At 39.4% G+C, this 23,427-nt stretch overlaps 1 protein-coding gene across 1 annotated transcript in view; it reads right to left on the bottom strand.

The window, feature by feature from the left end:
• The window catches only part of cacna1db (calcium channel, voltage-dependent, L type, alpha 1D subunit, b), a 39,257-nt gene extending 16,079 nt beyond the window's left edge, over positions 1 to 23,178 (bottom strand). Inside the window, exons 1-19 of the mRNA XM_077730125.1 lie at positions 23,030 to 23,178; positions 19,504 to 19,963; positions 18,928 to 19,033; positions 10,673 to 10,812; positions 10,122 to 10,264; positions 6,358 to 6,510; positions 6,083 to 6,279; positions 4,887 to 4,990; positions 4,629 to 4,798; positions 4,237 to 4,311; positions 3,511 to 3,598; positions 3,388 to 3,414; positions 2,866 to 3,026; positions 2,318 to 2,543; positions 1,986 to 2,193; positions 1,153 to 1,273; positions 941 to 1,055; positions 812 to 857; positions 690 to 744 (exon numbers count right to left, since the gene is read on the bottom strand). Of these exons, the coding sequence (XP_077586251.1) occupies positions 690 to 744; positions 812 to 857; positions 941 to 1,055; positions 1,153 to 1,273; positions 1,986 to 2,193; positions 2,318 to 2,543; positions 2,866 to 3,026; positions 3,388 to 3,414; positions 3,511 to 3,598; positions 4,237 to 4,311; positions 4,629 to 4,798; positions 4,887 to 4,990; positions 6,083 to 6,279; positions 6,358 to 6,510; positions 10,122 to 10,264; positions 10,673 to 10,812; positions 18,928 to 19,033; positions 19,504 to 19,963; positions 23,030 to 23,063 (2,629 nt within the window). The 5' untranslated portion in view covers positions 23,064 to 23,178. The remainder of the gene's footprint in view (positions 1 to 689; positions 745 to 811; positions 858 to 940; positions 1,056 to 1,152; positions 1,274 to 1,985; positions 2,194 to 2,317; positions 2,544 to 2,865; positions 3,027 to 3,387; positions 3,415 to 3,510; positions 3,599 to 4,236; positions 4,312 to 4,628; positions 4,799 to 4,886; positions 4,991 to 6,082; positions 6,280 to 6,357; positions 6,511 to 10,121; positions 10,265 to 10,672; positions 10,813 to 18,927; positions 19,034 to 19,503; positions 19,964 to 23,029) is intronic.
• Between the last annotated feature and the right edge of the window lie 249 nt (positions 23,179 to 23,427).

Genomic DNA, 23,427 nt, shown 5'->3' with positions numbered 1-23,427 from the left:
TTGTTAGTGCAGTGGTACCTCGACATATGAGCAATTTGAGATAGGAGTAAAATTTCAGGGAAATTTTTATCTTGAGATACGAGACAAATTTTGATATACGAGCATACAGCGGACGTGAGGGGCTGCTCATAAGAACATCATGGGCACTGTTTCTCTCCCTGCAACTCCTTTCTGATCGTAATTCCCTCGTGTAATATCTCTACGAGCACTGGGCGGAGCGCTGTATTTTTTTCAGTGATTTTTTTTCCCGTTGGTAAGCGCGAATGGTGGAGTGATCGCTAATACGAGAGAAGTATATACTACTTCTCCTTGGCAATTGTTCGTGCGTTATCCTATTGTGAGGACATTTGTGTGCATGATTTTGGGAATTTTTTGAAGGGAAGACAAAAGCAAAGAACCCTTGATAGGTTGCATCTGAAAGTCAGGGTGGAGGCGGGGCAAATAGAGCCAATCCGGGAGAAGAAATGTATAAAAATGTAAAACTAAATTAGAATTTAGTTTAGTGTAAAGTTAGATTAAACTTATTTTTGAGTGTCTGTTCGTAATCAAGTTCATTTAAATTTGTTTATGTTTTGTTACGAGCGCATTGCTGTTATTTTCATTCTTCTTGAAATCACAACTTTTCCAAAGTTCAGGAGCAAGAAACCTTTAGCCTTCACTCTTTGTGAAAATAGAAAGTCATGTCTTACCTGGTGAGTCAATATGAAGTTCTTTGTCCTCCTCCAGTAAGAGCTCAACTGGCACCTACGCAATAAAAAATCAAATAAAAAAAGATAAACACTTTTGTAAAGTCATGAACTGTCTTGTATACCTTTGTCTCTCCATCTGTGTCTGGTGTTATTTCCATTTTATGTTCTCTGTTTAGGCAACAATAAGAAGGAAGTGTTTAAAAAGCACGAGAGGAAACAAATAATCCTATAAATAAAGGCAGTGCTCATACTTTGTACTGTTCCTCCTCATCTTGGCCTCCTCTTCTTCCTTCTGTGCCGTGTTGAGGCTCTCGGCGTCGGCCAAGTTGTCGACAGCAATGGCCAAGAACACGTTTAGCAGGATGTCTGGTTGAGTGGTTTAAGGAAAAGAAACGTGCGAAAAGGAAATAATATAAGTGATGTCCATTCAGTAGTCTGCTTAAACGTGTGGGCAACAGGATACAGTTTCCACAGATGAAGAGGATGATGAAGTAAATGCAAACCGCCATCCCAGAGGAAGCTGGCCCACCATATGCCATGATCCCATCATACATCACTGTATTCCAGTCTTCTCCTGTCAGAATCTGGTTAACACAAAGCAAGAAACAAAAAATGGGACACTCCGCAAAAATCGGATGTTTTAATAAGAAATCAACTAATCCAAGCAATGAGTCTTCCAAAATCTTTTTGGCATTAGAACAGTTTTTTTATATATATATTTTACGCTTCCGCCCAAATGGTGTGCCGCCATTCTGGTCCTCAACCAAAAGCTATTTTATTATTCTATTAATGTCACACCATACATTTAATTGAGCGCTGTGAGTCTGAGGGATTTTTCATCATTAATCTATCTTTTACAAATCCTGCGCCAAAGCACTGATGGCAGGCTTTTGTACACTTCCAAAGGTTTGTTCGTGTATGTGCTAGTGGTATTAATAAGGGAGTAATTATGGTATTTTAGTCAGTGAATGGCTAGCCACCAACTCAGGGTGGCCTCACCTCCCCCAGTGACCCACGTGAGGATATGCGCTTCAGAGAATGAATTAGTAATGTTCATTTTATGTCCACATTTTTCTTCTTTTTTTTCTTTTCCAGATAAAAATGCTTGGGTATTTATTCATATATTTATGTATTTATTTGTTTAATTATTTATTTATTGACTTATTTATTAACTATTTATTTATGTCTTTTCCTGTGTCTGTATTCTCACTTTCTTGCTACTGTGACAGTGAAATTTCCTAAATACGGGATGAATAAAGTTATCTAATCTAATCTAATCTAATCTAAAGGACCCACCTGAAACACAGTGAGTAGGGCCTGGGGAAAATTGTCGAATGTGCTTCGTTTGGTCACCGTCTCATCAAAGTTAAACTTTCCCCCAAAAAGTTGCATGCCCAGCAGGGAAAAAATGATGATGAAGAGAAAAAGAAGCAGCAACAGTGAAGCTATGGACTTCATGGAGTTGAGCAGAGAAGCCACCAGGTTGCTCAGTGATGCCCAGTGGCTGAAGAAAACAGAAATATCGTTGGTCAATAGTTAGCAGAGTTAAGCTAAGAAGAAAGTTTCATTCAATTGTATGTTTTTTTCATGAATTTAACTTTTTTGTGTGCCATCTCAGTGAAACTCACCGTGTGACCTTAAAGATCCTCAAGAGTCGAACACAGCGGAAAACAGAGATGCCCAGTGGAGACATGAGGGCCAGCTCCACCAGGATGGTTTCCATAATGCCGCCGCACACCACGAAACAATCAAAGCGATTGAACAAGGAAACAAAGTAGGCCTGCAGCCCCAAACTGTACATTTTCACCAGCATCTCCAAAGTGAACATGGCCAGGAGAACTTTATTGGCGACATCTGGGAAATCCAGGAGAAAGAAAGGAGATTCAATTGGAAAATAAAAAGGCAAATTCACTACAATCCCTTGTCACTAGAAGACGTCCAATCAATTTCAATTGAGAGGGTCACAATGTTCATTCGATGCCATACCTTGCAGTTCAAATGGTTTTGGCGTGTCTATTACCGTAAAAGGCTGTAAATTAGTTTAAAAAATGCTCCAACCATCTCATCTCATTTTCTGAACTGCTCTATCCTCACTAGGATCGTGGAGGATGCTGGAGCCTATCCCAGCCTGTCACAAGGCACAAGGAGACAAACAACCAAAGGAGACACAATTTACCCTGAACTTCAGTGAGCCAGTCTGGTTGGTTGTAGTGTTCTGAGGCGATGGTGAGAGTATTGAGAAAAACCAAGATGATGACCAGCCAGTAGAAGGTCACAGATTTCACCGCTGCGCGACACTTCCTCCGACAGAAGCGATTCCACCGTCGACCTTGACGACTTGGAAAAAGAGAATGATAGAAAGGACATTACTCTAAGCAAAAAGCCCCCTTAGACTGGTCACTGGTCAATCAAAAGGGTCAAACAGAGGTCAATCACAATTTACAGTTTTATACCAATCCACATTAACATTAAGTGAAACAAAAAGGAAGACAACACGGATGTGGTCAGTCATAATCACGGCGAATTAATGAATCAATTAATAACTCAACCTGCATTAATTAGGAGCGGAAAAACACGAGGGATTTGGATCATCGTATAATACAACAATGTGAGTAAATGAAGGCATGCTGGATGAGTTTAATCCACTCAACGGATGAGGCACATGCCCAGTGGGTTGACGTCACAACGTGGTACTAACCTGCACTTTGACTTGGTAATTTTTTTACTGAGAAGAATGAAAGATAGTGTTTTTTTAAAACAGTTTTGGACTTGTACACAAGCAGCATGTGAATGGGAAAGTAATGACATCTGTGACACTTACCAAAGAGGAGCACAGCATAGCCATTTGTCGTCCTCACCACGGTGCGTGTTAGTGGTTACAGACTCCGTTTCACTTGTGGGTATGCTTGCTGTTGAAGCACAAACAATTTGAGTAAAAAATATTAAATACTTTATTCTTAGTTATGTTTCTCTTTTTTTATTGTTGACAATGATGCCTCTTATTTTAGGATTCAGTAATGCAAATAAAATAATTAAATGCTAGCCTATAACATGAAACTTGGTTTAGGTTTCATTAAAACAATAAATATGTCATGGATATCTTAAGTGGGATTACTTAAATATATAGTTCACACTATGTTTGTTCAATTGGGATTCTATAAAGTAGCAAGAAGACGATCTTTACTAAATGGTAATGGTAAGATGAGATATTTATCCCGTATTTGGGAAATTTCACTGTCACAGTAGCAAGAAGGTGAGAATAAAGGACTTTTCCTTGACATATAATCTACAAATGTACATGGCAATTTTACAATTAACGATCATGTTTTTCTGCTATCAAGAGAAATTCAACTTTTCGACAGAAAAATGAGTGAAAGGATGTGTGTAAAGACGTTGTTGATGTGTGGAAAGAAACCATGACAAACACAACATGACAGCAAAACAAAGTAGGACAATTATGAGTTACGAATCGTGAATTCCAAGACAATGACGATGTGTCCGAGATGATGTATAAATGAAAAAAATGATTTTGGCCAAACACATTTACCCTGCGTCTCTGTTGACTGGGTGAACCAGCCAAACTTTCCCTTCTTCTTCTCGGTGAGATCCGCTAATGTGACCCCTTGGTGTTATCGACGTGCAGTTCACGTAGCAAAGGAAGTAGCAGGTCAGTAAAGAGCAGTACAAGAAAAAAAATGACTAGGTATTCCTGTAATTCTTTGTGGGAGAATGTAAATGAACACAAGGCTTGAATCCAGTTAAAATATTAGCTTCTCGTGTCATAACATATCACTTGTGTCAATGCCCATAAAAGGACAGTGGTAGGGCTACCAGGGAGAGCCTTACTCAAAGTTCTATGGTGTGGTGTGATTGGTCCGCCGGCGTTACATGACATTGGAAGCGACTAAAGGGGAATTAGAGTCATTTGATGGAACTCACTGTTGCGCTTTCCCTCCTCGAATCCCTCTTCTTCATTCTCAGGATCAATGTCTTCGGCCTGAGTAATCCAGTCCAGGTATCCCTTCAGGTCTTCCTCCAACTGCTGCTTCTCACGCAGCTTCTGGAAGTCACCTCGCGCTTTGGCTTTCTCTCGCTCTTTGGAGAACTCGCTGCAATGCAAAGCATCGAGGCCGTCAAACATTTGGTTAGAGTTCAGTCAACTGGCAGAAATTTTGAGGGGGAAAAATAGTAACCTACCCACTGAGGACTCCCAAGACCAAGTTAAGAACAAAGAAGGACCCAAAGATGACCAGACTGACAAAGTAGACCCATGGCAGCTCAAAACCCATGGCGTCATTCATCTGAAAACACCCAGGCAGAAAAAAAGACCCAAGAGTTTAAAACCCATGCTATTTTATCACCATTTCATTGATGTACACAATGTTACAGCCTTTATCATGAAATATATTACTATAAGAAGCAGCACATACACATTGTTGAATTGTCTTCCTAAATTTAGTTTCACTCCAATTGTTGTCATTATTTATTTTTGTTTCCCTGAGGATAAAAAATGACTGGTAAAGTACAGTAGCTAAATAAAGTTGCTCATCAGAAAATAGTGGTAGGTAGGTAATAACAAAATTCGATGAATAGATGCTTTATTGAATAGTATATGAATTGTTCGTCAATAGCATGGAGATGAATGACTTTATTTTTAGGGTTCTAATTGTCGTTATTTTCCTCAAAATGTTCGCGATTGCTATTACCACCAATTTCCTCTGTGATGAACACAAAGTGTGTTCAGTTATTCTCACTATGGTGACTGAATGGTCACCCTCAGTATGTGCCTTGCCACAAAATCATTGACTTCTTGGCATTAAATGAATTGATTTTACAGATTCGTACACGGCAGAAATCTTTGTTGATATTTCACCCACACCTATTCAAGATTTTTTAAAAAAGTACTTTTCTTTCCCTCTGTTTATCACATCTGCCTTCCATTCGGATTGGCACGTCCTTGATACGCTGCTTGAAAAGCAGCTGTAACATAACGTTGTCGTGGTAACGCGTCCATGAATAAAAGCGAGAAGCTTAGAGGACAGTGAGGAAAGGCCAAAGGGCACCTCCTAAATAACACGCTCTTCATGAATAAAATAATGTACGTATTGTGATGTGTTTTGCCAGGGCAGATGTAAATTTGTGAACAGGCGGAAAATTGGAGCTTTCCTGGACGTCTATAAGGATCCCAAATGTTGCCTAAGGAAAGCCTGATTATTCATACATACTTATCATTAACCTTAGCGTGTACAATAGTCACAACGATTGAAAAAAAATCTGAATCTCGATTGATATTCTCCTTGCCCCAACAAGGGTGGGTTGAGTTACAGGAAATGCTCAATTGGGAATGTATATTCGACAAAGTTGTGGCAAGTTCAGCAGCCCCCAGAAATTACCCAGTAGAGAACATCAGTCCAGCCTTCCATGGTGATGCACTGGAAAACAGTCAGCATTGCAAATAAGAAATTGTCAAAGTTGGTGATGCCATTGTTGGGGCCTTGCCAGCCTTCTCTGCAAGTAGTTGAGTTTAGTGTGCAGTGGCGACCATTCCCGGACACGGCGCATGGCGTTGGCTCATCTTCTGCCAGGGTACCTTCAAAGAAACCGCAGTTAGAATATTTATGGTATTAAATGTGCCCACAACCAAATTGTTTAGAGTAAAAAGCCTTACCTGTTTTAATCACAAAGCAGGTAGCGTGCATTTTGCCGATGAAGAGCTCAAGGCCGATGATGGCATATATAATGATGACGAATAAGACCAACAGAGCGATGTGAAGCAGAGGGACCATGGCTTTAATGATGGAGTTCAAAACCACTTGCAGACCTGCAATCACACAATCAAAGTGAGTACATACAGACGTCCAATCCAATTTGACTGGGGGGCTGGCAGCCATCAAACGTAATCAACCCAAGGTCGACTGAGAAGAACACAAATCTAACGATACATATCCTCGGACACTTCAGTTGCTTATTCTTGCATCCGTTGAAAATATGCCACTGCTTTACATTTAAGAATGTGTGTGTGTGTGTGTGTGTGTCTACACCTAAAAGATTAGGAGTAATTTTGCTTATATTCAATATTTTTGTACAAATACAAAACACCATGATCAAATGTTGTAGGGATGCAGAGAGGAAAGACTGCCATTAGCGGAGTCCGGTTCGGGGTTATGGTCGGGGTCGGGACCGGGATCGGGTTTAATATCTGGGGTTTAAAATCTAGGGTTTAAAATCTAGGGTTTAAAATCTATGGTTTAAAATCTAGGGTTTAAAATCTAGGGTTTAAAATCTAGGGTTTAAAATCTAGGGTTTAAAATCTAGGGTTTAAACCTAGGGTTTAAAATCTAGGGTTTAATATCTAGGGTTTAATATCTAGGGTTTAAAATCTAGGGTTTGAAATCTAGGGTTTAAAATCTAGGGTTTGAAATCTAGGGTTTAAAATCTAGGGTTTGAAATCTAGGGTTTAAAATCTAGGGTTTAAAATCTAGGGTTTGAAATCTAGGGTTTAAAATCTAGGGTTTGAAATCTAGGGTTTGAAATCTAGGGTTTGAAATCTAGGGTTTAATATCTAGGGTTTAATATCTAGGGTTTAATATCTAGGGTTTAAAATCTAGGGTTTAGGGTGTGTTTAAATACAAAAGGGTTAGGGTTTAGGGTGTGTTTAAATACAAAAGGGTTAGGGTTTAGGGTGTGTTTAAATACAAAAGGGTTAGGGTTAGGGTTAGTTTAAATACAAAATGGTTAGGGTTAGGGGTTAGGGTTTGGGTTAGGGTTAGGGTTAGTTTAAATACAAAATGGTTAGGGTTAGGGGTTAGGGTTTGGGTTAGGGTTAGGGTTAGGGTAAGGGTAAGGGTAAGGGTTAGGGTAAGGGTAAGGGTAAGGGTAAGGGTAAGGGTAAGGGTTAGGGTTAGGGTTAGGGTTAGGGTTTCAGTATTGTGGTAGTGTCAGGGTTAGGGTAAGGGTTAGGGTTAGGGTTAGGGTAAGGTTTAGGGTGAGGGTTAGGGTTTCAGTATTGTGGTAGTGTCAGGGTTAGGGTTAGGGTTTAGGGTTAGGGTTTCAGTATTGTGGTAGCGTCAGGGTTAGGGTTAGGGTAAGGGTTAGGGTTAGGGTTAGGTTTAGGTTTAGGGTTAGGGTTAGGTTTAGGGTTTCAGTATTGTGGTAGTGTCAGGGTTAGGGTTAGGGTTTCAGTATTGTGGTAGTGTCAGGGTTAGGGTTAGGGTTTCAGTATTGTGGTAGTGTCAGGGTTAGGGTTAGGGTAAGGGTTAGGGTTTCAGTATTGTGGTAGTGTCAGGGTTAGGGTTAGGGTAAGGGTTAGGGTAAGGGTAAGGGTTAGGGTTAGGGTAAGGGTTAGGGTAAGGGTTAGGGTTAGGTTTAGGGTTAGGGTTTCAGTATTGTGGTAGTGTCAGGGTTAGGGTTTAAGGATTGTGGTAGTGTCAGGGTTAGGGTTGGGTTTAGGGTTAGGGTTTCAGTATTGTGGTAGTGTCAGGGTTAGGGTTAGGGTTTCAGTATTGTGGTAGTGTCAGGGTTAGGGTTAGGGTTAGGGTAAGGGTTTCAGTGTTGTGGTAGTGTCAGGGTTAGGGTTAGGTTTAGGGTAAGGGTTAGGGTAAGAGTTAGGGTAAGGGTTAGGGTAAGGGTTAGGGTAAGGGTTAGGGTAAGGGTTAGGGTAAGGGTTAGGGTAAGGGTTAGGGTAAGGGTTAGGGTAAGGGTTAGGGTAAGGGTTAGGGTAAGGGTTAGGGTAAGGGTTAGGGTAAGGGTTAGGGTAAGGGTTAGGGTAAGGGTTAGGGTAAGGGTTAGGGTAAGGGTTAGGGTAAGGGTTAGGGTAAGGGTTAGGGTAAGGGTTAGGGTAAGGGTTAGGGTAAGGGTTAGGGTAAGGGTTAGGGTAAGGGTTAGGATAAGGGTTAGGGTAAGGGTTAGGGTAAGGGTTAGGGTAAGGGTTAGGGTAAGGGTTAGGGTAAGGGTTAGGGTAAGGGTTAGGGTAAGGGTTAGGGTAAGGGTTAGGGTAAGGGTTAGGGTAAGGGTTAGGGTAAGGGTTAGGGTAAGGGTTAGGGTAAGGATAAGGATTAGGGTTTCAGTATTGTGGTAGTGTCAGGGTTAGGGTTTCGGTATTGTGGTAGTGTCAGGGTTAGGGTTTCAGTATTGTGGTAGTGTCAGGGTTAGGGTTAGGGTTGGGGTTGGGGTTAGGGTTAGGGTAAGGGTAAGGATTAGGGTTAGGGTTAGGGTTAGGGTTTCAGTATTGTGGTAGTGTCAGGGTTAGGGTTTCAGTATTGTGGTAGTGTCAGGGTTAGGGTTAGGGTTTCAGTATTGTGGTAGTGTCAGGGTTAGGGTTAGGGTTGGGATTGGGGTTAGGGTTAGGGTAAGGGTAAGGGTAAGGGTAAGGATTAGGGTTAGGGTAAGGGTAAGGGTAAGGGTTTGGGTAAGGGTTAGGGTTTCAGTATTGTGGTAGTGTCAGGGTTAGGGTTAGGTTTAGGGTTAGGGTTTCAGTATTGTGGTAGTGTCAGGGTTAGGGTAAGGGTAAGGGTTAGGGTTTCAGTATTGTGGTAGTGTCAGCGTTAGGGTTAGGGTAAGGGTTAGGGTTAGGGTTAGGTTTAGGGTTAGGTTTAGGGTTAGGTTTAGGGTTAGGTTTAGGGTTAGGTTTAGGGTTAGGTTTAGGGTTAGGTTTAGGGTTAGGGTTTCAGTATTGTGGTAGTGTCAGGGTTAGGGTTTCAGTATTGTGGTAGTGTCAGGGTTAGGGTTTCAGGGTTAGGGTTTCAGTATTGTGGTAGTGTCAGGGTTAGGGTTAGGTTTAGGGTTAGGGTTTCAGTATTGTGGTAGTGTCAGGGTTAGGGTTTCAGTATTGTGGTAGTGTCAGGGTTAGGGTTAGGGTTTCAGTATTGTGGTAGTGTCAGCGTTAGGGTTGGGGTTAGGGTTTCCGTATTGTGGTAGTGTCAGGGTTAGGGTTAGGGTTTCAGTATTGTGGTAGTGTCCAGACTCTATGATGTTACATTACTTACCATGATGAAAATTGGTATACTTAAATTCCTAGTTTTGGATGATCATTCAAGACTACTTGTTATTGTATTTCAATGGCAAATACAAAATGGTTAGGGTTCCGGTGTGTTTAAATACAAAATGGTTAGGGTGTGTTTAAATACAAAATGGTTAGCGTGTGTTTAAATACAAAATGGTTAGGGGTTAGGTTGTGTTTAAATACAAAATGGTTAGGGTTAGGGTGTGTTTTAATACAAAATGGTTAGGATTTGGGTTGGGTGTTAGGGTTAGGGTGTGTTTAAATACAAAATGGTTAGGGTTAGGATGTGTTTAAATACAAAATGGTTAGGGTTAGGGTGTGTTTAAATACAAAATGGTTAGGTTTAGTGTTAGGGTTCTGATCTGTGTGGCACGTCCAATGCCAGTAGTTACTCAAAAATAACAGTCTCTCTAAATTTTATGTTAACTCACTGGGAACTCCAGAGACAAGGCGGAGGGGGCGAAGCACACGAAAGGCTCGGAGGGCCTTGACGTCAAACCCGCCAGGCTTGCCTCCTGACTGTCCACCCGAGTCAGCATCTTTGGTTATCATCTCCAGGACCACACTGAATAAGCTGTATAGCAAGGGAGAGCAGAGTAGAGGTGGTTGGGGGTGAGAGAGACGTCAAAACAGCAAGAAGAAGAAAGCAAATAGCACAGAGAGAGTGAGTGGTGTTGGCTAACAACTTGAATGTGAAGCGTGACCAGTGTATTCGTCTATGTCGTCAATGTGTGTGTATATTTACTTTTGTTTTTGTCCAAAGCTAAGCTTCCCAATTTATTCCCCCTGGCATTTAGCATGTATATACAAGTGTGTACTATATTTGCTTTGTCTTTAAAAAAAGGAGGACATCAATGCCAGCTTTTTAAGTAAGCTAGTCGACACCGTAAGATGATGTGTAGGATTGTATTTGAAAAGTTTTTACAAAGTTGTGTCACTGTGTATTTTGCATCCAAATTCCAGAGAAAAACTAAAAACTCACCCAACAATGACGATGACAAAGTCCAGCATGTTCCAGCCATTTCTGACATAGGAGTTTTGGTGCATGACCAGGCCATAGGCAATAATCTTCAGAAATGTCTCGATAGTGAAAATGATTAGGAAGGCATATTCGACAGTTTCCTGTAAGAAGTGAGGGAAAAAAAACAGACATCAAAGTATGACTTGACAGTATGAGAACAACCACAACATGGATGGATGGGAAATTATTGATGAGAAAGATCTTCTATTTTCATCATTCTTTAAAGGCCTGAACAATTCTAAATGTTTCTATGGCAACATGAAATAGTGTGTTCGATTCAGGTGTTAGAATCTGGACAAACCTGCACAAAAAAAAGCTATTCTTTGAGTTTGTTTTTTTGTCACTTTGATTCGCGTTCTCTCCCACGGAGAACACCTTAATAGCCATATTTTCATGCGTGCACATGCCATGGACACATGTAAACACACAAATGCAGACAAACAGACACATACGCTCTGTTTTTACATTCACATCTGCCTTATGCCATGCGTAAGGGTCACCGAGTTGGCAGCTTAAAAGGCCCATTAAGCTAAGCACTTCTCCGTCTGATTTAGATGACGCAAACACAACAAGTGCTCATGAACGGGACAGAGTCATTCATAGCCAGTAAGCAGACAGCTTTGTTCGAGATGTGTCATCCTCTGTAGTTCTATAATTCTATAAGATAATATATAATATAAACCTGTTTCTAAACACTCATCCTGTTAAAGGTTACAGCTTTGCAGGAAGGTATCACTAAAGTTCCACACACTAAATAAATGATAGGATCTTGTCAAAGTGCATTCAAAAATAGATTGCCATGACTCAAACAGATCCATAACTATTGAAATAGTGCAAAAAATGTGCAATGGTTTACCTCTGCATAGTTGAAACCATTGGCATAATCGAAGGAAGGGATTACTGAACAGACCCTGAATCGGTGGCCAGCCAATCGCAGGGCACAAGGAGACAAAGGTGATTAATTAGCATGTTTTTGAAATGTGGGACGAAAGCGGGGTACCCAGAGAAAACCCACGCAAGCCAGGGAGAACATGAAAGCCACGCAACGAGAGGACCCAGCCCGGGATGGAACTCTCAAGCCCACAACTGTGAAGCTGACATGGTAATATTTACTTGCTTTGCTCTCGATGGAAACTAAAAAATGTTGTACTTTTCTTTAATCTTTACCTTCCATGACATTAAGATTTAGGTCTTCACAAATGACAGCCTCAGTGCAAGGAGAGAGCAAAGCAGCTTAATTGATTTAAGGAGGAGCAGCACATCCTGTAAGCTTTCAAATCCTCTGTTTTGGGAAACGGACAAGAAATTCCACTTACTAAGGCCAAAGCCAGGACAGAGGACAGCAAGGGATAAAGGAAATGTCCTAGATTATGTTTGCAGATGAGTCTGGAATCATATTTTTATTCTGCTTGGATTGGAGTACACCACTACCGCTTGCAGTCATCATGTATATTTACTGTGTTGTATTCATGAGATGGTGAACCGTTTCAAAAGTACAAAAAATGAAGAAAACAAATCAATTTGATTTGAAATACAGTACAATATCTTCTACATGATCATTTGTGTACTCAATTTTTGGGAGAATGCATTATATATAATAGATTATAATTCTTGATTATTTATTTAATAGATGGATAGTAAAACAACATTCAAATTGAATAAAACCTTGTCAATTTTATTCCCAGAAATGATAAAAAAATGACCATAACAGCAATTCTATTCCCAGAAATTTCAATTTAAAAGAATGCTTGATAGCAATTGTAATAAAAATGGATTATGATATAACACCTATCTGTACAAAAAAAATGCAGTTGCTAAAAGCAGAGTTGGGAGAAGAAAAAAAAACAGAACAAAGGCAAGTTAGTGACATTAAAACAAAAGTGGTAACAGCACTCATGAGCTGGCTGTGCTTTGCAAGTGCAACATTATGTTGTGTGAAATTTTGCTGTTCAACCAAGCCTTCACTTTCCCTTCACACAAACACACGACCACTAAATACATTGTCATTTTTCCACTGATTTCTCAATACAGCCAAGCACACTTGCTGCATATTCCGTTGATGCATGAATGGGTGAATGGGAATCTATCGTAATATATTTAAGTCCAAATAAATTGAAAATTAGACGAGCACCGTATTTTCTGGACTCTAATGGGCAACTAAAAGACTCATTTTCTGAAAATGCCTCTTATAATCTGATGTACTTTATGTATATGGACCAATATTGTTTAATTATTGTATGAAATTCCCTCCAACATAGCCCCTCTAGTTGATGTATGACAAAACCCCTAACCACTACTACAACAGCTCTATCTAGTGGCTCTACAACACAACCCACTACTACTACAACTCCATGTAGTGAATCTGTAACACAATCCCCTACTACTACTGCATTTTATAATCTGGGGTACCTTATATATGAAACTTATTTTTAAAAAAGGCCATTTATTGGAGGTGCACCTTCTACTCTGGTGCACATTATAGTGCGGTAAATACGGTACATAATAATTCACATATAGATCATAATGTACAATATTTGGATGGAGTGTCCTGTGGAAGAACAAGAGATGAAATAATTTGGGAGCCAGAACCAGGCAAATCGGCTCCCATTAGATTGTATTCTCATTAGAAGAAATAAGATTAAATAGCATGGCTTTTATTACACACGGTTACCGCTTAACATGGATAACGGAGGATAAAATGAGGACAATAATAAGATTGTAATGTAAGATTGGCATTTAAATTATTACGGTTAAACTGAGATTTTTCCATTTATTAAGACAATTTGCCAACACGAAAAGTTTTTTTGTTTCATTATCTTTTATTAGACCCCCATTCTTCCATTTTAATTGTTTTCCTCTGAATTATTCTTCCTTTCATCACTCATTTTTTGTATCATCCTCGATCCCTAATTAGTGTCTGTACTTTCTCACCATCTTCTTAAAATGTGCCTGTGCTTGGTGGCTTTTTGTCTTTGGTCTAGTTCACATCTCTGGTGGAAAGCCCTCTGCCTGCACATTCTACTTGACAAGTCACCATGGCGACAGTTGCCACGACAGCCAGCCCTGCTTGTAAACAAGGCGAGGGAGCAGCAATCTGTAGAGTGCACATTTCCACTGAGGTCCGTTTGAACGGCGAAATTGGTGATGTACACATGCGCAATACTCACATCGCTCGACGAGCGATACTTTTATAATTAGAAGTCATTGTTCGCAAAATGTATCTGCTCTTTTAATGAGCGCTTTAAGATCCTTTTCTCAAAGTGAAAGGGCAAAAAAGTACAATAAATGTATTGGAAATTTTCAACAGTTGGACAAATTCTACAATAAATCAAATTAAATGTGTTTTAGACATTTATGGTCAATTTTATACCTTATTTGCTGATTTGGTAGTAATATGGTGTTAATCGATCAGATCTATGACGTTTGATAAAAAGTGTCTACAATGACATAACATGTTCATCCAAAAGAAATGACTGGACTGTCTCCAAAATGTAACTCCACTGTAAATGTGATTCAGCCAATTCAGTTGACAACATTTGCGGGCTCGTATTTCCTGAGTGTATATTTAACATAATAATGATGCGGGGGTGTGACAGCTCACCGGAGACGGGATATGACTCACAAAGAAAGGACCACACTGCAATGAAGATGTATAATCGCAGATGTCTGTTGTGCCTTGTTAGGGGGAAAAAAAAGGTATACGCAATACTGCACTTTTATCAGCATGACGTGTTTGACTTCAGTCAAGTTGTCAGTTGTGGTGAAAAAAGTTGGAAGGACAATTGTAATTGAAAACTAAAACTAAACAAAGTTACTGACACTAACAACGGTGCAATAGAAACGCATCCTCGTCAGAGTTGCTGGAACCTATTACAGGTGACCTCGGACGACAGGCAGACTACACCCTAGATTGGTCGCCAGTGAGAGACAGATGACAATTCACACTCTTTATAAATGATCTGATTTAGTATCAGAATCGTATTGTTCTTCATTGACAAGGGTGCAAACATTGGTGAGTCATTTATTAAAACAATTGGAATGCCATCTTATATATATTTGAAAATGATCGAACAGGTTTAAAGAAGAAAACATCTATGATGCAACGGAGAACTGAGCATGTGGATAAAAAGGGAGCTTTAACGGAGGAGAAGTAGCCATGATAAATGAAGCATTTACAAAAAGCATCACAATCTGTGTGGGTGTACACCGGCCTCACTGTGCTGCATTTAATATGACTTAACCAATATTGTAAAGAAATAGCTGATTGTATCCATCTTTCCTTTCTAGGTAACCCTTTGTAAATGTTACATTTATGATGACATGATGGAAATACACTGGGGAGTTTGCTTTTCAGTTGAAATATGGCCATCAAGTTATAAAAACTAAATGTATTATTTTCCAAGACGCTTATCTGATTATTGTAATGGGGTGCTGGAGCCTATCTCAGCTAACTATGGGCACTCTGAATCTGTGGTTAGCCAATCACAGGGCACACTGAGACAAAGGACAACCAATCATAGCTAGGGCCATTTAAGAGTGTTTCACTAACCTACCCTGCATGTTTTTTGGGTTGTGGGAGGAAACAGGAGTACCTGCAGAAAACCCAGGCAAGCCTAAGGAGAACCTGCAAACTCCACACAGTGAAGACCGAGATCGAACCCTACACCCCAGAACTGTGAGGCCGATGCGCTGACCATTAGTCCACTGGGTCGCTATATATAATTTTTTTTAAAATTCTGCTGCCCCTGAAGGCACACAACTTGCTGGGTCAACCCAATGATGCTATGTCTAAACAGCAATACAGTTCATCGATCGCTGTGTGTGCTCTAATTTTATGGTTCACATGTTAGCGGATGCTGTAGAGCAGAGATGAGGAAAAATTATAAGATAAAGGGTTGAAAATGAATTTTTGTGAGCCAGATCCTATCAATAGATTGAGGTAGAAATATCTCCTTTGTCAGGATTGGGTCATATTTTGGTCCATAAGTTTGAAATATTGACAATATTGATCAGTCCCTTTGTGGGCGTGCTCGTTTTTGTTTATTATTTAAATTGTTGACTTGCATCCTAAATGTGGAAACCGCATGTAATATTAGTCATGAAAAAAAAGGATTCGTTCTTTCAGGTTCAGGAAATGTTTGGGAAACAAGAATTGAAAAATTAATAAATGAGTTTCTTTTAATTAATTAAGTAACTAACACTGGAATTGAACTCTACTGTTTTTATGAAACAGAAATTCCCTGAGAAAACCTACATGCAAGCACTGGGAGAGCAGGCAAAATCTACACAGGACGGAATTAGGCCGTATTGAACCCTAGATTTCCAAACTTTCAGGCAGACGTGCTAACCACACGTCTTCCGTGGCGCAAGCTGTTAACACAAGTAAATAAAGGGGAGTTTATTGGCCCTTCCATATGTTAGAAAATTAAACCAAACCAATAACGTGACAATTAGTAGTTTAAACAATCCCTCCTTTGTGTGTATGTGTGTGCGTATGTCTGTGTGTGTGTATGTAATCAGTCCGTTATCTATAATCCTTATAAAGCGTGATTTATGGGTGTGTGAGTAAGTGTGTGTGTGTGTGTGTGTGTGTGTGTGTGTGTGTGTGTGTGTGTGTGTGCGTATTTTAAGATTCTCTAGCTACGTTTGTCCAAACCATGCAACATAGAGAGTTGATTTTTTTTATGGTGACCAGAAACAGCTGTCAGATCCTAATAGAAGAGTGATCACATTTCTTCGCCTTGTGTGTAAAAAAAAGTGTGTAAACTCAATTTATTATTTGTTAAACACCCATTTTTCAAAAGATACTTTTTCAAATCGTGCATTAATTGTCTTTTGGTTCTAAGCCGGCCGCCCCTGCTTCTCCAAAATAATAGGGTATGTTTCTAGAATAGTGTGTCGGCCATGTTTTCTGTTTTGGCAGCAGGATATTTTAGGGTAATCATAACAATTCAATTATGATCTACATTTTTTACAGAATAATGGTGATAAGTCAATTCCTGATTTTGACCAAATTTAATTACTTAACATTTTTATATTAGCGAAATGTTGAAAAGTGGGTTACGTTACCAAACGTACAAAGAAAAAGACATGTTGGTCAAATCCACATGCCGCTGAGTTGTGACTCTCATTTCCTCTCCCCTCTTAAACCTTTAATCTCTGGCTGGGAAAATGATGCAATCGGACTCTTGCTTCTGAGAATCATGCACGCTAAATCACATGCAAACAAACCATGGACGTACGTCACATACAATCTCATGGGTAAGAAAAGGTGTACACGTCTGGAGAATTTGCAGACTAATTACTGGGCACAAAGACTAACAACAGTAAACACACATAGTACGATTAAGAGTCTTCAGTAAACATGCATGTTTACGGTATCTGGAAACCAGGGTTGCTCAAAAAAAAGACATCAAGAGATCACACCAAGACCTTGATTTAGTGCTGTGCCTCAGACCAGAACTCAACAAGACCAAAATTCTTGGGAGAAGAAACCAAGACAAGCCTAAGACCCTGAAAATGTGTTCTTAATGGACTACACAGATTTGGAAACTAAAACTACGAACTGTGAGGCAGACATACTGCAATAACACATAATTAAAATGTTCAAAATCAACATTCCAATTCAGATTTTCCTATACCGCACCGGATAATTTAATGACTGAACCCTATTGCAAATTAAAGATTGCACAATTAGATAGAATGTGACAGATACACAAGCTTGCAAAATGGACACGCTACTAACGAACATTTTTGGGGCATTAATATTGAAACAATGAGAATGAAGACATACAAACAGAATGAGCGAAAGCTTGATACACAGATAGGCAGACAGGGAGGCATGATCTCTCCCTACACTCATTCATGGACGACTAATCCACTGTCCACTTTAATCCCTCATCATGTTCACACACACGCACATGCTCAGTCTGTTTTACACTCACTCACCAGCTCATGTAGCAACAACAAAAAATAAAAATAAGTACCACAAATATATTCATGACATCACATTTGAGGTCAAGTCAACAAGTAAGACATGCACCTGCATTATAAATAATAGTTTAACTTCTTTTTGGCAGGCGAAAAGATTATTTTATGGATGGAAGATCATGAATCTGATGTATATATTTACAATCAGGCATCAGTTGCCGGGCAGCTACCGTGACTGCGGGTTGCCACCATCTCAAAGTCTTTTCATTTAAAATGATGTCGCCTATATTAACAATAGTCATTCTAATCAAAGTTTTATCAGCAGGAATCACATAAACCTCCAAAATTCTTCCAAAATCTAATTTTTTATACTGACCTAATGTCACCAAAAGTTCATGTCTGCGGACCCTGAACAACTTCCGGCTACACTGATGCAAAAATAGTTCATGTAATGGTTTCAATCACATAATTTTCTGACTTTTCTCCAAAAATTACTTAAATATCTTAATATTACACACAAAAAAATTGTGGTCACATTTTACATCATGCCCTTGAAACCAAACAACTTCCGGTTCATGTAACAGAAAAAATAAGCAAGAAAATAACTGTGGTTGACCATCAAAAGAGGCAAAATAGCGGACTAATCAGCAAAAGTCAGAATGGCTTTCCAAGCTAACTTGCTTCGTCTGCTTTTCATTTTATGAGTCCTAAAAATGAGCCATTTCTGTCCAACCCACGTCTTCAGAGAGCACCAACAACATGTAAGCAAAATAGGGATTTTTTGTAGTTAACTACTCCACAGTCCATTATCAAAAAGAATATCTTAAAGCGAAACAAATAGTATATCTGACATAATGTAACGTAACTCACTTCAGTAATGGTGCTAAACATTATTTTTACAACATTTAACAATAGTTTATTTTGTTTTCCTTTTTAACACTGCCAACCATCATTAATCAAGATACTTAAACATTACCACTAATTACCAGGCTTAGAGAATAATAATTTAATGCTATCTCCTGCATTTTCTCTGTAAAAGCATACACAGACAGACAGTGAACAATCCCCATCTGCTGAGAAAACATGCAACATTTCTCCATGCCCAAACCTCACATCTTGCATCAATACAAAAAGCACACTTGCAGGGCTCAGAGAAGGAAACAGGCAAACACTGAATGAAAGTGCTTTTGAGGACACATACAAAGGCAAACCTGCTGATGTGATCTAAAGTCAGGAGTAAAAAGTGTATGTGCCATTTCAAAGAATATACTTGGAATTGTACTCACCAGCTCTTGGTTGGTGGAATTGGAGTCATCTCCAGGGAAAGGGATGTAAATGGCTAAGGCCACACAGTTGGCAAAAATTGACAGCAATATAAATATATCAAATGGTCTGAAAGTCAAAAAGTTAAGGAATGATTTTTAACCACAAGGACAGAAATAAAGACAGGCACTCTATTAAGGACAGAAATATGTCTTTGGCTGACTGATTGTAATTAAAAGGGGTGAGTGCCAAATTATAAATTATCATAAAAAATAGAGATGTACTGCTCACTTAGTGTCCACCACCAGTTTATCTACATGCAAATGTGGGTTTTACAATGAAGAGGGATGTTGTTAAAAAGAGTATAGTGTGGAAACTTTTCTTGACTTCTGCAGAAATTAATAAATAAATTAATTTAAAATATTTATATAGAACTGGGTGATTGTGTTTGGATTGTAGATTGTCCAAATACTTAAAAAATATGAGCAAACAAAAACACTGAACTTTTTCCACCTGATTCTGATCTTTAAAAATGAGGTGAAATTTTTGATGAGGTGATTGGTTTATTAGTTCATCCCAAGCAAAGATTTAAAGGATACTTCCACTCCACCAAGCTGATGCAGGCTCTGCGGATAGGGTTGTTGAGGGTGAGGCAGAACAACGCTCGTGGTGGCCTGCTGTTGGTGGACCCCCCTTGTTTTTTACTCTTGGCATACTGCTGTCTCTTCCTTTGTGCCAAGGATCCGACGGGCGCCGCTCCCGTGACGCACGTTGAGGTCTGCGGACTCACGTCAGGCTTTGCCACGTCGCCTTGCGCTTGGCGAGCGGCGTTAATGGCCGCGTGCCAAGCCAGAACTGGGCTGACACCAGAAGCGTGGACTTGGGTGACGCAGTTTGGTCCCAGGAGGCCATGAGACGAACCAACCGCCTTGCCCCTACTGGCGGGGGCGTGCAGGGGCTCAGGTGGATTGAGTTGGTGCAGATGAGTTTGATTTTCTGGCCAGAGGGCCGGCGAATCCGTGGAGTAAGTGGTCCTTTTGTTGCTGGCATACTGAGCCCCTAATGGATGCGAAGGAACAGAAAACAGGCAGTTTGTCAGTTCTTACCCATAACAAAATATGTTCAGGGAACTTCCAAGTGCCACATGGTTTGCTACTTATGACATAAATGAAAATTGAGCAGTTTGTTTTATAAGGACAGACTCTATGGAATGCAACCGTGTTCTTGATTGCTCTAGTTCAGGGGTGTCAAACTCCCTTTTGGTCTGCAGGCCGAATACGGCTGAATTTGAGATCAAGCGGGCCGGACCAGTAAACTCATTGCGAAAATTACATAGAACTAACAATAAGCCCACTGTTTTTCCTTTGTATTAGTCACTAATACTAATAATTAGTGCAAAGAATGAGTAAACTATCAAAATGTTTATTAAAAGAATTTTACTTTTACATTATGAACAATATATTATGAGCAAGAGAATAACATAAGAACATAAATAAATGTCAATTCATGTTGTCTGCACGTACTAAAACACTGCGCCCCTAGCGGATAATACAAGAACTACAAATTGTAAAGAAAATTCATATTTTTTTATACAATGCAGCTTTCTTCCCCGGGCCGTACCAAACCACCAGACGGGTCGGATCCGGCCCGCGGGCCGTATGTTTGACAACACTGCTCTAGTTTGTTTTTTAACCTTACTTAAGAAATAACAACAATCCAAAGAACACGGCTGTTCCCTTGACATTTTACCCTGAGTGTAAATCTGAGCATGCCAGAGCGATGAGGACAGTCTGCATGAATGAATGAGCCAGTCATTAAAATCAATGCAAACTGAGAGTTAAAAATAATAAATAAATAAATAAATAAATAAATAAAAAACAATGTCCTTGACTCATCTCTCTGGCGCATAGTGGCGGATAGAGTTATGTCATCTAAAAAAAATGACTTCAAACAAATAGGTTTCCACTATGCACGCGGCAACCGGAATATTTGGAGATTAAGCAAGAAGAACCTGTGACATTGACATTATGTCAATGCATCCATTTTTTATACAACATTTACTGTAGTGTTATTGTTTATCTTTACTGACTTTGGCAGATTACACATTGGACTAGTGATGGTTGCCAATCACAGAGCACAAAGAGAGACAGACAACCATTCACACTCCCATTTGGAGTGTCAAGTAATCACCACCTCTACTAGTAGTACTTTCTGACAGTAATAACTGATTAAAAACAAATGACAGTCAGGAATCATTAAGCAATTCAGGTCATTTTCTATCAACTTTGCCATTACATAAAAACACAAAGGCAGACATATTCCCATTCTTAGGTTTTGGACCATATGGACATATTTTTTATTTATTTCTAGTTATTAATCGGACATTGTGGAAGTGAACAATTGCCCACTTTTAAGGGTATGCAATTTAAAAGGGGTTCGAAAATTGAGATGGATCATTTTGTAGGTCGCGAAAAAACATCTCCTATATTGCTGAATTCTGTCGAAAAATATGAATGACAATTCAATTCAAGTAGTTCGTCACAGCTTTTTTTGCAGTTTGTCAGTAATGCAAGCTGGCCAAGTCTCTACCTTTTGCCCTTTTTTGGTTCTATGTTGTTACCTTTTGACAGTTCATCTGCTTCTTGCATCCTCGAATCCACATTGAAACGCTCCACGTCAGATCCAACTCATCCTTGGAGGGTACCACGTCCACCCGAGGCTAACCTGACTTATTTACCCACATTATCCACGCATCCATTCCGAGCGTGGAACACTGACAGAAGCGACAAACATGTTGCGACATCCGGGTACTGTTGCGCACATCAGCCTTTAACGGGAGCGCGAGCCGGAGGCAAGTCAAACAAAATCTCCAACAAAATCCTCATCCCACTTGTCTCAAAACTGGACCGAATCCAAAATAAGTCTTCGATGGGTACCAATCACGGAGCAAATTGAAAAAATAAAATAATATTAATAATAAGGCAACCTGTTGCCCTTTCAACGTCACGTGCAAATATTACATTTTGCACACAATTGCAATTTTAATACATATTTGGTATGCTGAAAATGAATAATAATAGCAGCCCAAATTCAAAACAGCTAGTATTTAAATATGCACAAACAGTACATGCATAATTCATAATTTAAGAAGAATAAAGTCTGACACAAGAGCTACAATGTGAACGTTTCCCTAATAAGACTAAAATTGCGCATACAAAAAAATAGGCATAAAGACGATTTTTTAAATTATTGTCCGATGGCATTAATATGAAACAGGCCGCGCAAAAAGCCTAAATAAAGCCAACATTCTCTTGCACTTCTCATCTTTAACACTAGATGGTGCTAACCACATAAGATGTGCTTCCCCTGTTAGCTCAGGGGCCAAGCCCTGACATGTTAAAATACATATAGAAACTTCAAAAATGTGTGTATTATTTTTATAAATAAACTTCTATTTTAGTTGGGATTTTCAGGTTGTTGTTTTTTTTTGCTGTTGCTGGAAATGTTCCCTTTGTTCTTCAAAGTTTGACTTAGTATTGTAAATATGAACATATGTAGTATATTTTGCAATATTGTTACATAACTGGATTATTTTGATGCTTTTAGCCCTTAAATCACTTCCATTGACACTTTTAGACATCATATACATTTCATCTTTGCAAAAAGCCGTCCTCAGAGAAAAAAGTTTAGACACCTTGCTTCATATGTTTGTGGTTTCCCCAAAAAATCTGTTAAGCAAAATTTCAAATGCTGTGTCTGATTTCCATGGCTTAATGGTCATTACAATAGCATTAATTTCAACTAGATATCATTTAAATGACCACAGTGGGATTAAAATAAGGAACATTTTCATGCACATATGCATCCCACCCAATTTGTCCCATAATAGTACTAAAAAGGTGGCTGAACAGAGAAATAATTTGTCAAGACTTATTCCACACAATTTCTTTCAGATGGAAACAGTTTTTCATAAATTGTTTGCTGTCATTTATACTGTATTTTAAGAGAATTCCATATATTTGAATAGAAGATTGAGCCATCTTCGACCAAATATGCCCGTCATCAAAAAAAGAATTTGTTTTAGGCTTCATATGACTGTAGTGAATGTCAAAATAAAGCACTTACCCCTCAGGGGTCGTCCTCTTACAATAAATGGCATTCTGTCACCTGCCTTTCCACTGAGGCCTCATAGTGCCGTTGTTGTGCTTTCGCCCCGCTGCTATTCCGGAGAAAATGTGTTGTGAGAGCCGTGCTGGAAGGTTACCAGTGATTGGATTACCTGTGCCTGTATGAGGGATAACCGGTTGCGAGTAATCCTTCCATTATAATCCCCGCTCCAGTGTCCACTCAACAGAAAAAGTGAAACTACCACATCTGTAGCTCAAATGGCAGGCAGACTGTTCCCTGAGCAAATGTTTAGGTTGTTACATCTAATGCACATTGTGTGCAATATGTTCATTAGTTGTGATTGAGGGCATTAGACGTCCAATCCCTTTTGACTAGGAGGGATGGTAGCAACACGG

The sequence above is a fragment of the Stigmatopora nigra genome, chromosome 1 (assembly GCF_051989575.1).
Source record: "Stigmatopora nigra isolate UIUO_SnigA chromosome 1, RoL_Snig_1.1, whole genome shotgun sequence".
Taxonomy (NCBI): domain Eukaryota; kingdom Metazoa; phylum Chordata; class Actinopteri; order Syngnathiformes; family Syngnathidae; genus Stigmatopora; species Stigmatopora nigra.
Note: the sequence above shows the minus strand (reverse complement) of the source record. Positions and strands in the feature narration are given on the sequence as shown.